The 16,175-nt window shown below is 39.0% G+C and overlaps 3 protein-coding genes across 5 annotated transcripts in view; 1 reads left to right on the forward strand and 2 right to left on the reverse strand.

Annotated features, from left to right (window-relative positions):
• Positions 1-541: 541 nt before the first annotated feature.
• Positions 542-2,262, reverse strand: gja10b (gap junction protein alpha 10 b). Its single transcript, XM_037244781.1, has one exon. It carries the CDS (start codon positions 1,959-1,961, stop codon positions 579-581), a length of 1,383 nt encoding a protein of 460 aa, XP_037100676.1. The 5' UTR covers positions 1,962-2,262; the 3' UTR covers positions 542-578.
• Positions 2,263-2,428: 166 nt separating this feature from the next.
• On the reverse strand, positions 2,429-10,592 carry casp8ap2 (caspase 8 associated protein 2). Of its 2 annotated transcripts, none has more exons than XM_037244776.1 (10): positions 10,457-10,592; positions 9,062-9,127; positions 8,653-8,718; positions 8,450-8,550; positions 8,247-8,321; positions 8,055-8,170; positions 6,393-7,886; positions 3,216-5,477; positions 2,910-3,009; positions 2,429-2,802 (listed from the first exon to the last, which is right to left on the reverse strand). In XM_037244776.1, the coding sequence occupies exons 2-10, from the start codon at positions 9,093-9,095 to the stop codon at positions 2,740-2,742; spliced, it is 4,311 nt and encodes a 1,436-aa protein (XP_037100671.1). In that variant the 5' UTR covers positions 9,096-9,127; positions 10,457-10,592; the 3' UTR covers positions 2,429-2,739. The 2 variants fall into 2 exon arrangements, with proteins under 2 accessions (XP_037100671.1, XP_037100672.1); XM_037244777.1 differs by having other exon boundaries at positions 3,216-5,688; positions 5,797-7,886.
• A 373-nt stretch (positions 10,593-10,965) lies between these two features.
• Positions 10,966-16,175, forward strand: part of mdn1 (midasin AAA ATPase 1) — a 31,957-nt gene continuing 26,747 nt past the window's right edge. For both annotated transcript variants that reach the window (XM_037244773.1, XM_037244775.1), the window contains exons 1-15: positions 10,966-11,228; positions 11,427-11,653; positions 12,239-12,463; positions 12,541-12,648; positions 12,741-12,927; positions 12,997-13,206; positions 13,441-13,572; positions 13,826-13,929; positions 14,062-14,176; positions 14,282-14,460; positions 14,538-14,619; positions 15,196-15,291; positions 15,358-15,470; positions 15,697-15,845; positions 15,942-16,002. In XM_037244773.1, coding sequence (XP_037100668.1) covers positions 11,133-11,228; positions 11,427-11,653; positions 12,239-12,463; positions 12,541-12,648; positions 12,741-12,927; positions 12,997-13,206; positions 13,441-13,572; positions 13,826-13,929; positions 14,062-14,176; positions 14,282-14,460; positions 14,538-14,619; positions 15,196-15,291; positions 15,358-15,470; positions 15,697-15,845; positions 15,942-16,002 — 2,084 coding nt within the window. In that variant the 5' untranslated portion in view covers positions 10,966-11,132. The remainder of the gene's footprint in view (positions 11,229-11,426; positions 11,654-12,238; positions 12,464-12,540; positions 12,649-12,740; positions 12,928-12,996; positions 13,207-13,440; positions 13,573-13,825; positions 13,930-14,061; positions 14,177-14,281; positions 14,461-14,537; positions 14,620-15,195; positions 15,292-15,357; positions 15,471-15,696; positions 15,846-15,941; positions 16,003-16,175) is intronic.

Here is a 16,175-nt window from a genome sequence, read left to right on the forward strand (position 1 = left end):
TTCTTGCAAAACAAATGCCAATCTTTCATTAAAAGTCCACAAATGGGATAATTTTGATGTTGACTAATAGATGCATTGATCTGTTTTTTAAGATCTAAGTGCCATGGTGATCTCGAGTTACAAAAAAAACAATCACAAATAAATGGATTAAATCGACTTCGTCCACTTCCACAATAACTTTGTTTTCCAAATCTATTTTTTCATGATGGACGACAGCTCCAGCAGCATAGTCTGAAAGAGGAGGGGGGGAAATGAAAACATTACCAAACCAGAATCAAACTTAAAAAAAAAAATCTTGTTATACCGTATTTGTATTTTTAAAAATTGGGTTAAAACAATAAGAAAAAAACAGTCTGTACAATGATTTCCCATGTGGAAATTATGATCGCTGCCTTCCGTGACATCATCAACCAAGACATGGTGTGGCCCTATTTGTCATTAAAAATGGGCGTTTTTTTAAAAACAATCGTTTTATTTTTTCACCAAAACGAATGGATAAGACAGAAAATACGAATTTTTTTTGTCAACAATTAAATGTTTTTATCTCAATTAATTGTCATAACATTTGCTGGGTTACTTTAATATATTCTCACCATGGACATTCTCCTCCCGCTAGATGGAGGCGGTGGAGTCATGACAGGACTCTCTTCCTTGTTGAAGTTCGGGGCCTCAGCGCTCATTCCAGTCATAGAACTGTCCGATGGACTGCCCTGCCTACCATCGGACATTCCTCGGGACATGAAACTGCTTTTTCGGGCTGTCGAAAAATGTTCACTACCTGGAGAATCACTCGTGTCACTATACACACCCATTGCACTTTGCTCTCTTAGTTTATTGCTCTGGGTTGCAAAGGTCTCCATGTGTCTGGCCAATGATGAAGCTTGAGGTCCAGTATACTGCAATGTTCCAGAATTATGAGGTGCATCTGAATCATCACTATAAGATGATTGCAAGGTAACATCTCGATTGTGTTGCCGATCCATAGCTCTTAGATGTGGCAAATTCTGGATGTTCGCTGGTGGCTGATGAGTCTTGTTAGATACCTGGATAAGAGGAGCTAGAGAAGTGAGATTCAATGGCTCAGTTTCTTCACGAGTGTTGGACAAAACTGAGCAGACCATTTGTGGGAGTTGCATCAGTCTTTGTGGAGAGGAATTTGGAAGTATGCAGACCTGCTGCACCATGGAGTTTTTCTTCGATCTGCAAATACTATCACTATCTCCGTATTTATAACCGTACAGACTCTGCTTGATTTTCTTCACACCCAGATGGAAGGTCTCAAGAAGGTTGAGGAATAAAGAAACTCCAGATATAACCAACATGAAAACCATGAAAATGTTCTTCTCAGTTGGTCGTGACACAAAACAATCCACGCTGTTAGGGCAAGGTAACCTCTCGCATTTGTACAGAGGAGACAACCTGATTCCATAGAGAGCACATTGACCTATAATAAAACCAACTTCCAATATTGATCTTGTTAAGATATGGAAAACATATGTTCGCAACAGAGATCCTTGAAGGGGAGCTTTCCTTACTTTCTTCTGTTCATCTAATTTCCGAAGCTCCCGTTCTATTCGCTTATGGTTGAGAACAAGGTCTGTGGTCTCCAGTTCAGCTTTCAGACATGTTTTTTTTCGGTGCCTCTCCTTATCGAGGGTCCTCAAATGATACAACGCATGACCCATGTAGACCAAAGAGGGTGAAGATACAAATAAGATCTGAAGCACCCAATAACGGATGAGCGAAATAGGGAAAGCCTGGTCGTAGCAAACATTTTTACAGCCAGGTTGCTCTGTATTACAAACAAACTCACTCTGTTCATCATCCCAGACGTCCTCTGCAGCAACACCAAGGACAAGCATACGAAAAACGAAGAGGATGGTCAGCCAAATCTTGCCCACAATGGTGGAATGAATATGAACCTCCTCTAAAATGCTGCCCAACAAATTCCAATCCCCCATCTTCCGTCACATTTTTTTTTGCTGCCAGGAAAAAAACAGAATGTTCAAACCATGATCAGATCAAAAAAGTTTTTAATTAAGAAGGTTATTTACTTACAGTTATCTGTAGTCTTTGCCCTCGCGAATAGAGGCTGATTCATCATTGTTCTCTTCCGAGAGAGAAAATAACCCTACTGTCCATTGCTTCCGACTATCCAGAGCGGTTGGGAACTAGGTCTCCAGTTTACATTTGATCAATCATGATGCCATAATGGCCTGAGGTTAGATCCACTCTGCTAGTTTTTACAGGTCACCAGACTGGAAATAGTACCCATCGTCCTGTCGATATTTAATATGTTTACAGCCTCCTAACTTAGACTGGAGATTCAATGGGTAAGTGTACGTTTTTATTTTCAACTGAAATAAGAATTTATAAACAGGTATAAGAATAAATAAATCTTAAGAAAGATTCACGACACTGAAATCAATTTGATGACGCAATCCAACAAAAGATTAATTTATTGAAGCGCTGATTTTCTCTTGTACCTAAGCACAAAATAAATTTTTTTAACCAAAAATTAAAATATAAAACATTTTGAACAGATTTACAATTTCTTGAGGTATATAATTTGTTGAATTTAGCTATTAAATTCAACTCTTATGAGCTGTACCTTTAGTCATATGAGGAATTTAAAATGAGCAAACATTTTAAATAAACAGGAAACTAAAGAAATAAGTGTATGTCATTGTTGTATCTTACAAATGTCTCAAAATAATTCGAGCAAAACACTTGGGGTGATTAATCATTCATATTCCCCTGCTTCTTGAAGAGCTTCATGAGCTGGTAAAATCTCTGAGCAATCTAGGAAACAAAAAGGACAACATTACAGTTAAGAGAATTTTCAAAAGATTTTATGGTTATTTATAAAATCAACGAGCAGTGTCGCTGTAAAGACAAATTCGACATACCTGTTCTGATGGTTTCTTAAGTTTATCTGACAGGGCAGCAAATGTTTTTCGTGAAGCACCTTTTCTTTTCAGGTCCACGAGAATGGCTCGATCTTCATCTCTAGAATGTCACATATATTTTTTATTTTAGCAACTTTGAAATAGTAATGCTTTTTTCCCCTAAATTTTGAAAATTCAGGTATATTGTTCTGGAATTGTTCTGGTTTTATCTTTCCTGGAGGGGGATTTCTATAAATACATTTGGAAATATATTGGAAAAAAAAAAAAAAAGATTTATACAACATAAGTAATGATTTAGGTACTGACCTGGTCCATGCGATCACCAAAGCTCCTTTTTTCTTGATCATGTTCATGGCAGACAAACTATTTGGGGATGAAGGAACGGAATTTGATTCCACGTCATTTTTGGAGTTGAAGTCTTCCGTATCATTTTCTTCATCCTTTCTTGAACGCTTGGCTTTTGATTGCTCATGTTGCTTTTTCCGTTTTTTACTTTTCTCACAATCCTTATTGTCTTTTTCTGTGACTCTGACCTTTGACACTTCTTGACCGGTGCTTTTCTGTGAATCAGAAATAATAGTTTCTGCTGGGCAGGGAGGATTCTGACTGCGTTTCTCCATTTGGACTGATAGATTGGGGTTCTCCTTATTTCCATGTACATTGCTCTTCTGCTCGCAGCTTTCAAGTAAAGTTTCTTCAGAAGTCTTCATTTTCAGAGTAGTGTTTTGAGAAGCAACAAGGTTGTCGTTTGTAGCGTCATCTTTTGAGGTAGCTGAAGGGTCTTTATTTAGTCTCAAAGAATCGTCTTTAAAACTGGAAGTATCTTGACATATAAGGTGGTCTTCAGAAAGGTCAGCAAAACTGTATTTTGCAGGCATTACATTACATGAATGATCATCTTTTTGAATCTTTTTGTGTTTTCCTTGTATTTCCTCTCTATTATTATCTTCTTCTGTTTGAGTTAAGCTCACATCTGTCAGTATATTCCCCTGACGGATCTTCACAACAAAATGATCGTTGGACTTCTCCATCACGAGTGCCTGCATGGGTAATTCAGGCTTCAACACAAAAGTATTGTCAATTATTTGTGAGGTTGCACTGTTGCTAGATCCAAGGCTGGAGTTGTCCGTGTCAAGGGCGAGGTGGATATCTTGTTCAGATGCATCTTCACCATCTAACAAAGCATCTTCACTAATGTGAGCACTGATGACACTATCTGGAGGGGATAGAGTATGTATGCTAGATGGTTGGAGAAAGCTCAAGTGGCTGTCAGACTTCAGAGGTGATGGGATAGTAAGGGAAACTGCCAAATCTTCAGCTAGGATCGAATAATTTCTCTGGGACAAAAAACTGGATTGATTCTCGGACGGAACCTCCAACAAGCAGCTTTCGTCAAATAAAACTGGATTCGTTCTGGTCATGTCTTTGGACCGTGGTGATATGCTTGTCCATGTAGCAATGAGTTTGGTGGGGGTATCAAATTTGGTTGGTGGGATTAATTTAGATGGAGATTGGAATTTATTTGGAGTTGTAACGCAGGCGAGTAGCTCTCCGTTTTTCTTTGGGGTACTAAGAGTCCATGATGATGTACTTTCTCCAGGTATTCCAGTGGTTTCAAGTAAGTCCGATCCTTGCAAGAGACACTTGAATATTTCTCCCATTTGAGAATCTCTGACCAGGTTGAACGTTAAACTGGTCGTTTGCTGCTCTGTGAGTAGTTCAAAGTCACTTTTGTCAAGTATGGATGTGCTTTGAGAAGCTACCAAAGAAGTCATTTGATCTGAAGCTGATTTTTTTGGAGGAGAAAGATGGTCGGTTCCTGGATTGGCAGAATTAGATGTATTTGCAAAACCTTCTTTGACCGTGGGAGTGAGTCTGATATCTTTCCCTCTGCTACCAAGACCTGTTTTATGAGGAGCGGCAAACGGTTTGATTTGTTTCAGAGAGGTAAGTGTATCTTTCCTGTTGCAATCTTGATGAATTTTCTCATGAGGCGATCCCAAAAGTCCTTCAGTGCTCCGAGACGTCTTTTCTTCAGGTGAAATTTTTCCTGGTCTACATAGGTTCTTCAGAGTCACGTAAACTTCCTTAAGCAAGAACTCAACTTCATTATCTACAAAGACCCACAATTTTTGTTTCAGATCAACAGCTTGTTGGTCAAAGATACGTTTTACAATCCCATTGTCTGCTACTTTGTTAAAAACTGACACAATTAATAATTTGAGCTTTGATTTCAGCTCCGTTGCCTGACAACATATTTGACCGAAATGTGCACTGTCCACAAATTCCACAAATGACTCTCTGAAATTCTCCATTACACCAAAGAAACTCTTCTTTGGAAAGGATTTGTGAAGTTTCATGTATTTTTTACGGATTTCCAACCGAACTGATGTGAACATTTCCATGACTTCTTCTATTGTTGAAAAAGAAGCTTTGGCCAATGATGGGCAAACTGTTTTAAAACGGCTCTTATTATTGGCTGGACTTTGCGTTGATGCACTTTCGGTTGTCGTCTTTTCTTTTGAAGCAACACACGTTTCTTCAGAATTTCTTTTCAAAAGATTTTGCCTGGTGGTAGCATTGAGAGATGACTTCATTTCCTCACTTCCACTTGAAATGTCGCTTTCCTCTACTTCAGTGTCAGACTGATTTAAAGGCAATTCTGATAATTTGTCATCCGAGTCCTGTTTGTCATGTTTTACGGGACAACCTGGATATTTGTTTTCTTTGTTTAAATCCAGTTTCTTAGAGTTGGGATCATCGACTGTAGTTGAGAACTCTGCACACATGAAAAAGAATACGACAAGTGGGTCAGGAGAAAATACAAGAAAGTTCAAGGTAAAATTTTTTTGCTCAACTTAAACACTGAGGAATAGAAAAATGTTACCTTTTTGCAGGCTTTTCACATGCCCAGGTTTTCCATGAAGAAGGTGGCGACTTGTCTTCATCAGGTGGATTGGACTCCTCAATGGGCTGATTGCATCCGGGATTCTCTTAAGATGGCAAAGTGTTCGTATCATGGAGTCCTCGTCGTGAAATAATTGCACCGGCGTGGAAGGCGCGAGATTTTTTGCTCGAAGCTTTTTCTTGGGTGTGACAGTGAGATCACGATAATCATTTGGTAAAGCAATTTCTTCTGTTGTGCTGCTGACCTTAGACACAGCAATACAGCCAATGGATGTGCTTGAGTCAATTGATGTGCCGTTATCCTTTTTCAAATGAACTGCCTCACGCAAACTAAGCTCCTCTTGAGGAACCGATTCCGCACTTATGGTACTAGATACGGCATCTCTGAAATCATCTTGAGCACAATGTACGTCCTCGCTGGTTGCTCCTGGTTGAGAATCCTGAGATAGAGGAATTTGATATGTTTTACCTCCAGGATTCATCTTGATCATTTCTTCAGGGACAAATCTATCCTTTGGTGCGCCTGGTCTTTGGAAACTTTCAATTGAGGTAGGACATTGTGCAATAGCAACACACTGATTTCTGTGACTTCCACTGGTTAGTTTTTGTAAAGGACTGATTGGTCGGTTAATCATAATGTTCCCAAATATGTTGCTGTCATGACTAGTTTCATCTTGTAATTGGGTGTCTGGACTAAATTTAGCTTTGGCCTCATTGTTTCCATTTTTTTCTATTAGTGACCCTTCTGGTATGTGATGTGTAGCCATGAAATTTGCTTCTGAATCGATGGATTGGTTGGATTTTATAGCTTGGACACAAGTGCCTTCTAGTTTCGGAATAGCTAAACAAGAGTCATTGTGGCTTGTGTGTTTTTCCTGGATTGCTTTCAGTGGCAACATTTCTGAAGTTGCTGCGTCAATAGAATTTGGAGGTAATGTTTTTATTCCTTTAAATTCATTGCTGACATTTTGATCACAAGCAGCTTGGACGCCATCATCTGGCATATTTTCAAATGCAGTGAGTCGATCCTGGCTGGTGTTGTTGGGTACTGGCTTTTTAATTGGTGAAATGGTTAGATTTAGTGTTTCCATGAAGCACAGTTTCCTGTTTTGGGTTTTTTCCTCCACTGGTTCCATTGCTAATGTTTTCACATGTTTTTCTTGTCTTTCTTTATTGCGTTTGACATTGTGGGATTCTTTTGATGGCGGATTTTCAGCTGGTCTGCTTTTCTCCGATGAAAAACTTCTGTGCCTATTGTCTCCCTTCCAATGATAATCTTTTGAAAGCCTGTCCCGCTTCATCTCTTTGGAGAACTCACTGTAGCTTTCTGTTTGACGATTTGTAGAAGACCTCCTCCGGTCGTTTGAATTTGAATGTTCTATTTGTGAATTGCCGCATTTAAGACTAGTCTCCATTTTTTTATGATGCCGCCGAGAGTCCTCTGTATCGGCATCGTGTTGACAATCAATTTTGTGTCTCCTCTCTCCACTTCGCCCTCTATAAGCATCCGAAGAACCTAAATTATTTATAGGAGGACTTCTACTTCTGTCTGATCTGTGATATCCATCGACATTTTTGTTGTCGCTGCTTTTCCTGGAGTCATATCTTCTTCCGGAGTCTTTGTCTAATTTATGAGTTCTGTCTTTCTCAGTTGTATATCTGCCCCGCTTGGGAGATGAACTTGATCTGTGCTTTCTGTCTGTGGCATCAAAAGGCTTCTGACATGGTTTGTCTTTGTGCTCATGATGCCGGGTTGAACTGACGAGAGAGTTGCTGGTAGAATGTTCATTGTGTCTGTCAGGCACGAGATCATGTCCACGTTTGGAACGACTATAAGAAGAAGAGGAGCTAGCCTTGTTAGGGCTGTGACTTTCTCTTCTGGGGGGTTGAAGGGGAACTTTTGGAAGACCACTATCCCTTGATGATGATGATGTTCGAGAAGAAGGGCGCAAGGAAGGACTAGGTGTTGGAGATTTTGGAGTCCTCGTGGAGTTATAGACAGTTTTACTGGAGGAGTTTTGATCCTGAAGATGATTCACTCTTGAATGATGATCTTGACCTTTGTTTGATCTGTTGGAAAATATACGTTAGCAAATTGAATCCGTGCAATTGAATGGGTGTCAATTATTAGCTTATTTAACTATTTGTTAACTTATTTCTTACAAATAGTGGGGTTCACTATATTTCATTTTATAGCTTAACTCTAGTTCATTTGCACATTTACATTTTGAGACTTACGACTGATTCAGCCTTTGAATCTCAGCATCCTTTCGCAAAACCTCTTGTCTGGCTGTCCGTAAAAGTGCAGAGATATTCTTTTTGAGGTGAGTGTTCTCAGTGTTCAGCTTTGTGTTCTAGAAACAAAAAAAAAGTATTAATTTGGATGAGTGATTGTGAGCCACAGCTAATATCAACAGTTCAAAGATGAACCTGCATCTCCATGTTCTGAAGTCTTCTGTGTAACTCTTTAATTTGCTGTTGGGCTGCTTCGAATCGGGATTTCAACTGCAATCATCAAAAAACAAAAGTGAGATTCGTTCACGTCTAAATTGAGATCCTCTACCTGGGAGCAATTTTCAAAAAAATTGCATGTTATGAGGCTAAATTAACGAACCTCAAAATAAGTAACTAACCTCAGTATAAGATGATTCTCTATCCTGTTGTTCTTCTGTTACAATCTCTTCGTATAGATCCATTGAGTCTTTCAGCTGAGAAGGATTTGGAGAGATTTTCTCTGTAAAATAAGAAAATAATTATAACCCAGTCATCTCGTCAAACCAAAACATTTGAGGAAGCCAATTATTTTTCACAGAAATGATTTTAAAACTTATTTTACCTAAACTCCTGGAATGGTTGAGATCAAGGTCATCGTAGATGTCCACAGAATCTTCATTGACGACAGCTGTAGATTTAAAAGTTATAGAGAATGTTATCATGGCATTTAAAAGATCCACATTCAACATATTTGCAAAAAAAATCATGAGGCTCCAGTTCGAAAAATTCGGAAGAATAGGCGTTCGTAACTTGAGGTACCACTGTACTATAGCTAGCGCTCAACCCTTATAAGATACAATATAACTCGAGGAGTTCATGCTGTAGCTTCTTCTGATGTCAGTCCAGTTTAAAAATAAATAAATAATTAATTAATTAAAATTGGGATTGGACCATGTGATTCTTTGCCCCTATTACCCAGCCCTCCATACAAGATTAAAAATCCTCTATAACCGCAATATTTATATACATACCAACAAGAGCCATGTCATTGCTGGTCCTCTCCATTTTTTCAAGTACCTTTGTTGCTCACTTTGTACCTAAAAAAAAAAGAGAAATAAAGAGTGATTAAAGACAGGCTAAGGATGTCACGTGTTAAGGTAAAATAGCCTCCCCATCAATAGATAGACCCATTTTAATTTCAGCTGTTTCCCTGGATTATAGCTTCTGTCTTGTTAAACTTTGTTTTGTCTTGAAATAATCATACTGGTTAATATGAATCCAAAGAACTGACATGACGTGGCATTTTGAAACTATAAAATGTGTATAGCGTGTTCGTGCGTTTTAACACATTTAGTCCGGGAGCGCATTACTGCGTTAGTACCACAGCCAGAAGCGCTATAACGCATTTCTACCTTTAACACCGGGGGCACGGATTATTTTCCTTGACTATTTCTCGATTTTATAGCCAATGAAATGCATTCGAATTTTACACGTCACGGCGTAGAGTAGATTTTTATTTATTTTTTTTGCATTATGGCTGCAGGAATTTTGGAATACTACGTGACAACACGCTTGACAAAAATTAGATCGGGTGTTGTGGCTGAAAAATATATTTATGAATGGGGATGAAGGAGATTTCGAAGGCTTCGAGTCAGACTAATTTTAATCGCGGCTGTTTTCAAAATGCACCCGTCCCAATTATTAAATAAAAAATAGACACGAATTTGTAAAAAAAAGTTTAAAAAAATGTTGCTTCATCTTCAGATTATCATGCACTGTGTGCTAACCACAATGTTATTTATCATACGTCAATGCCACTCCAATAGTCTTGCATCGAATTCCGGCAACTAGTATATTACTATATTACTGACAAGTATGTTTGATTAAGGTGAAAACATCACGATAGCAATCACGTCAAATTGCTTCTCAGGAGCCAGTTGACATTGGCGTGTATACAACATTAACTCGTATCCTCGCTGGGGAAATTAGTACACATTTTGAGGCAATAGAGTCGCAAAACACATTTTTAAACAGCCAAAGCTATTTTTTCTTGGAGTGAAAAACAAACCTGCGCGAAATGATCACACAAAAATCATCGTACGAAAAATGGCGGAACCGAGTCCGTTGTCATGTCTATTTATGTAGTAGAGTCGACCAACTTCCAAAACGTTTTTGTTACGTTTAACGGTGAATACGGATTAACTGTTATTCCCTTATACATTATACGGTATTGAACCATGATCGTGTATGCATGTATTAACTTGTTTGGGTATTGTTCTCTGCAGGCACCGGTTTAATAAGTAGAATGTCGCGCCAAGAGCCCTTGCCACAGGAAGTAACAACGCATCTTCCCGCGAAGAGACCACGATTACGAAGCCATGAACATCTTGCAACACAATCATTAGACAGAAAAAGTGTCCTACTACCTCGAAGAGTCATATCTCCACAAAACCGTGAGATGTTTGAAAAATGAAAAGACTGCCTCAGACTCGTAGTTTGCAATTGCGAAGTTGGTCGTCTCGCGGTAAACCTCGTCGACGGCTTCCGATTAAGTCATCGCAGCATCCGTTGCTGGGTATAGACACAAGCTGTGTCCAAATTCGTAGGATGTGTCCTCGGAAGGCTGGAACGTCACGTGACCCAAGGATCTAGCCTTGAAAGTTACCTTCGTTTCCATGGTGACGTTCTTCTTATTACTTTTTGAAGTTTTTATTTAGGAACTCAGAACAAGGAAACACAACATAGAGCTTAAGAAATAAATCACTCAAATACAAGGTTTTGTGTGCGTTGGAATTTGTGGGCATGCGGCCAAAAATTGGGCTACGGTGGTACACTTCAACTAGGTATACACTTCAACGAGGACCCGAGAGTGTAACGCGGGTATTTGGACATGCTGTCATTTGTCTCAAATTGGAAGTAGTATAACTCGACCCGGAAGTACTAGTTTTCTCACGTGTGGACAGCATTTTATCATGTGTGCTAGATGTGTAACTTAAGTACGCGGAGTTTTGATGAGCCAATTTCTTGAAAACATTTTTAGTTAGTGTGGACGGAGGTTTCCCCCCCCCCCCAACACTCTTTCTTGAGACGATCAATGATACGATGGGTGATTTAGAACTGAGCCCATCAACACTGGCTACGATATGTAGCCATATCGACGAAAGTCACAGTCAACTTGGCCGATTTCTTTCCAAGCAGGTTTGTTTGATTGTGTGGTAGAAATTTTTGTTAAGATATGTTTTTGACTGACGTGTTCATAACATGCCATAAATAATAACATTGCTGGCGTGTATTGTGCTTATGTGTTGTGTCTATGTGTGTGTGTTGTGTAGTCACTTGAGCAAATATTGCTGTACAAAGTATTTTTTTTATTTTTATTACTTGCTTTTACTTCAGGTATGGAGTCAGCATGACAGACATAATATCCTGGAGTGCCTGGCTCAGCTGCTGCTGGAGAAGGATTATACATTGTTGATAGCTAGACATCTGCGACCCCTTGTTCTGGATTTGCTGGAGCGGAATGCAGAGAGGGTTAAATCAAATGGCAGGATCAACCACGATCTCCACGAGCGCCTGTGTGTGGCCCTCAGCAAACTTCTTTGCATTAGCCCCGATGCTCAGGCGTAAGTCCACATTATTTTTCACAACACAATTCCACCCACCCGACTGATCATCTTTGAGTAAAAGTTTTGATTTTGGAGGGATAACTGCTCTCCTTGACCCTTGTTTGGTGTTCGGGTCTGTGGGACCCGTTTTCATTTTTTATTAAAAGAAAAATGATTCAATGAATTAATTTTTCAAACTGAGACTCACTACTTTGGCTCATTTTCTGTGAAGAACATATATCAGACTACATGATATGTTAAATGTGACCTAACAAAGGTAAAGGGCAAATATTAACCATATAGATTGTTTATACTGCTTGTAATTGGAATAAGGTAAACATCTGTTCAGTATTTTAACATAAAAGTGTTTGATTGTGAGGCATTAAAAGCCACCAAATGCAACGGGTCCATCAGACCCACAAACGCCGGCTGAGTATCAACAATATGAACATTTCACAAGCTAATTCAATACAAAAAATTTAAATGTATTTTTGTTTATTAAATTTAATTTAAATTAGGGCTGCACGATATTGACAAAATGGATAAATAAAGGAATAAATGAGGATAAACATAATGAAACTGTTTTCTGCTTATCACTAAAAGGTTTGCTGCAAGGTACTTCAGTGATGCCCCTCCAGTTTTTCAGAGACTCTTCTTTACCAGTGAAGAGGCATCGACTGTTCAGTATGGTCCAAGGCGAATGAAACTGCGCGACCTCATGGCAGCAACCCTTCGTTACCTCAAGAGTGATTGTACCAAGTTTGAAAAGCTCTGGGACTGGAGTCCATGTGTTTCCCAGTTGCTCATGAGCGATGTTCTAGTTCGAGGGTAAGTACTGTTGACCTCTTTTTACCATTTGCAGCTAAAAGTGGTGCCAGTCGAGTGACACTTATTCTCTTGAACAGGTACACTGCTCATTGTTTAGCGCTTGTGACTCATATGACTGATAATCAGAAAAACATCTTTTTGAGGAAGGTTCTGACAAGTGATGAGATTCTGCAGATGAAAATAAGGTCTGTTTTGGTCTCGCTTAAATTCCTTTTTTCATTTATCCAACAAAATGTCTTTTAAAAGATGTACTGTAACTGTTTGTTTGTTTGTTCAGCGCTTTTGAAGAAACTCAGCAGACAACAGTAGAAAAAGCCCTTGTGTTAGCCAATCAACCATCAACCTTATGGCACAAGGAGAACAAGTCTACCCAAGGCCAGTTGATATCCGAGGACTTATCTCAGAACGTCGTGGCTATTTGTGGCATTGTGCTGCCTCGGAAAGCTCCAAAACCGGCTGGCCAGGTAAGAACCTTTTATTTGTCACATTAGGTAATATTTTCTGTTCGTAGTGTGTTAAAATCCTGTTTGCAGGTACATACAAGGGATATGGTGCTGGTGGACTCAACCTGCCTGAATCTGAAAAGATTAGCATTAGCTGTGGCTTCACGGAAGCCTGTGCTCATTGAGGGACCGATCGGATGTGGTAAAACTGCTCTGGTAGAGTTCATGGCTGCTGTTACTGGTCACACAAACGCGACGGAGATTCTTAAGGTCCAACTTGGGGATCAAACTGACAGTAAGGTAAGACCATTGGAAATATAAATATGATTGAAAATTTGAATGGGGAGAATTGCTCAAATATTGAAAACGTAGGAATCGGGCCACACACCTCTCCCCATCTTTGATGATGTCACGGAAGGAAGCCATCACAATTTCCACATTGGACATCATTGCTTAAAATGTCCAAAAACAGCGATCAATATGTCTACTTCAACAATAGGCTACTGAAGTCTCTAATTTTTGTGTTTTTTCCAGCTACTGCTTGGGATGTACCGTTGCAGTGATATACCAGGAAAGTTCATATGGCAACCGGGAACCCTGACACAGGCTGTCTCGAAAGGACTCTGGATTTTGTTGGAAGACATAGATCATGCCCCACTAGATGTGGTAAGTTCAAAATCCTGAAACCACTTTTAATATCACAAGCCTAATACACTATCTTGTAAATGTTAGGTTAAAATCGAGGATTTGGAATATTAAAAATGTTTAAAAAAAAAATTCTAATCTATATTTTTTGTTCTTTTCTAATTTTGACATCTTTTGACCAATTCTGTTGTCATTTTAAGATTCCAAAATTCATGACATTCAGGGCTACTTGTTTTTCCTCTTGTCTTTCCCCATTTACTCTTTTTTTTCTTAGATTTCTGTGCTCCTTCCATTAATGGAAAACAAAACATTAACGATACCAGGACGGGAAGATAGCATTGAAATCGCGCCTGGATTTCAGTTCTTTGCAACAAGAAGGTATTGCATCGGTGCCAACACATCCTGCTGCGAAAATGTTCTTTGGAATTGACACAAGTAGTAGCAAATAAATTGTCAACAATTATTGTATACACTGCAAGTAGAAGTAGTCATGGATTTTCTATTTTCCAGATTGAATTACAGTGGTGGCAGCTGGCACAAACCACCAAACTCCACTGCAGCTTTACTGGATAAGTACTGGACCAAGCTGGAGATTGGTCACATGACACGGAAAGAATTGAAGATGGTAAGTTTCGAAATGGAGGATTAAAACCCTGATTATCCGAAGTGACAAAAAATTGAATTGCATCTGACAAATCAGAAGAAAATTTGATCTGTTTTGTGATTTTAGTTGGTTATTAGCAAGTACCCAACGCTGACAATTGTGGCAGATCGTCTGTTGGATATCTACTGCGACCTCACTGGGGAAATCCATTTGGACCCGACATGCTCCCAAAGCCCCAATGAAAACAAAGAATACAAGTCTGAGGAGAGTTCCACTCAGCTGGAGGGGAGAGCGCTGTCCTTAAGGTGTGGATCAGCTTATTATTAATGATGTATCATGCTATATTTGTATTGCATTTTATTGTGTCTTCATCATTCCCTAGAGATTTGCTGAAATGGTGTGAGAGGATCAGTGTCAACTTTAACAACACTTCTTCAACGTCCGCCCATCATGTGTTTCAAGAGGCAAGGGATTTGTGTTACAATTTTGAATCATCGTTCACAGACTGTTATGGTCACTTTCCCAAACATATTTTAAATGGAACATACCGTATTTTCTGGACTATAAGGCGCGCCTAAAAACCTAAAAATTTCTCAAATGCCGACAGTGCGCCTTATATATGGACCAAATTCCTAAATTTAAACTGGCCCGAAGCATTGTGTCATGAAATCAATCATAAGTGGCCCGCTGAAGACTATGAATCATGAATCAAAAAGACTATGGATCATTATTTTGTGATTATAAAGTCATTTGTTGCATCTGAAGTTGAAATAAAAAAGATAAAATGAAGAATGATTTGATTTGGATTAAAAAATCTGACATGATGCATTAATGGTGCGCCTTATATAAGGACAAAGTTTTAAAATGGGCCATTCATTGAAGGTGCGCCTTATAATCCGATGCGCCTTATAGTCCAGAAAATACGGTAAATAGAAAAACAGACTAAAAGTTTAATTTGGTTCAAATTTAGCTTCAATTTATGATTTAGCTTCCGTATATGAAAGTAATATCTTTTTTTTTTCTTTTCTTTCTTCAACCAGGCTCTCGATTGCTTCACCGCCATGATGTCTCACCCTGAAAACCAACTATGCATGGCGGAAATAATTGGAAGCAAGCTCAATATCTCCAAAGAAAAGGTATTTCTGTTAAATATTACATCCAATGTTGTCATTGATGGAAACTCATTTTAATTTTGGTCCTAGGCGCAGCACTACTGCCAGATGTATCAACCTGCCATCTCATTGACTGAGCATGAGGCCTCGGTTGGTAGAGTGACCCTAATACGAAAGCAGACTAAAACAGCGCAGCTGAGTATGTAAGTGGGACATTTAACACACCAACCAACTTATTTGACCCTCTTTCTACGCATATACTTTAAAGTAGAACATAAGAAATTTTGCAATATTCTCCAGCAAAAAAATTAACATTTTGTCTTTGATGACTTCATTATTTTTCATGGACAATTAACACCATGGAAAAACACATACATTTGATTTATCCCTCATTTATTTATTTCCTTATTTATTCATTTATTTTTGCAGTGATCACCAAACCTTTGCTGCAACTCGGCCAGCTGCTGTTCTACTGGAGCGACTGACCGTTTGCATTGCTAAACAAGAGCCTGTACTGTTGGTGGGAGAGACTGGGACTGGAAAAACCACCACCGTACAACACCTGGCCAAAATCACAGGTGATCAACTGGATTCCCAAATGAACACGAGACCAGCAGAATCGCCAAGTGTTTAATCTGTTTTATTAAAGCGCCTGAATTCGACTTTTCTTCCAGGACATAAGTTGATGGTTGTAAACATGAACCAGCAGAGCGATACTGCCGACCTCCTTGGCGGGTAAATTACACAGCTAACACAAAAGTTGCCATTTCGGTACCAAATGTAATTCAGCGTTTTGACAATTATGCCCAAAATTATATATATTTTTTTCCCCCCTTCAAGTTCCCCCCATTAATCTTTCATGAGTGACAAGTGGTCATGCAACTGAATTCTTCCTTATGTGTCTTAAA

This window comes from Syngnathus acus, chromosome 24 (assembly GCF_901709675.1).
Source record: "Syngnathus acus chromosome 24, fSynAcu1.2, whole genome shotgun sequence".
Lineage (NCBI taxonomy): Eukaryota > Metazoa > Chordata > Actinopteri > Syngnathiformes > Syngnathidae > Syngnathus > Syngnathus acus.

Coding starts and splice junctions, on each gene's coding strand:
- casp8ap2 (XM_037244777.1), bottom strand. CDS start 9,095: ATGGAGAGGACCAGCAATGACATGGCTCTTGTTG. Junction 8,551..8,652: donor CAACCATTCCAGGAGTTTAG/GTAAAATAAGTT, acceptor CTTATTTTACAG/AGAAAATCTCTCCAAATCCT. Junction 8,322..8,449: donor GAGAATCATCTTATACTGAG/GTTAGTTACTTA, acceptor TGATGATTGCAG/TTGAAATCCCGATTCGAAGC.
- gja10b (XM_037244781.1), bottom strand. CDS start 1,961: ATGGGGGATTGGAATTTGTTGGGCAGCATTTTAGAGGAGGTTCATATT.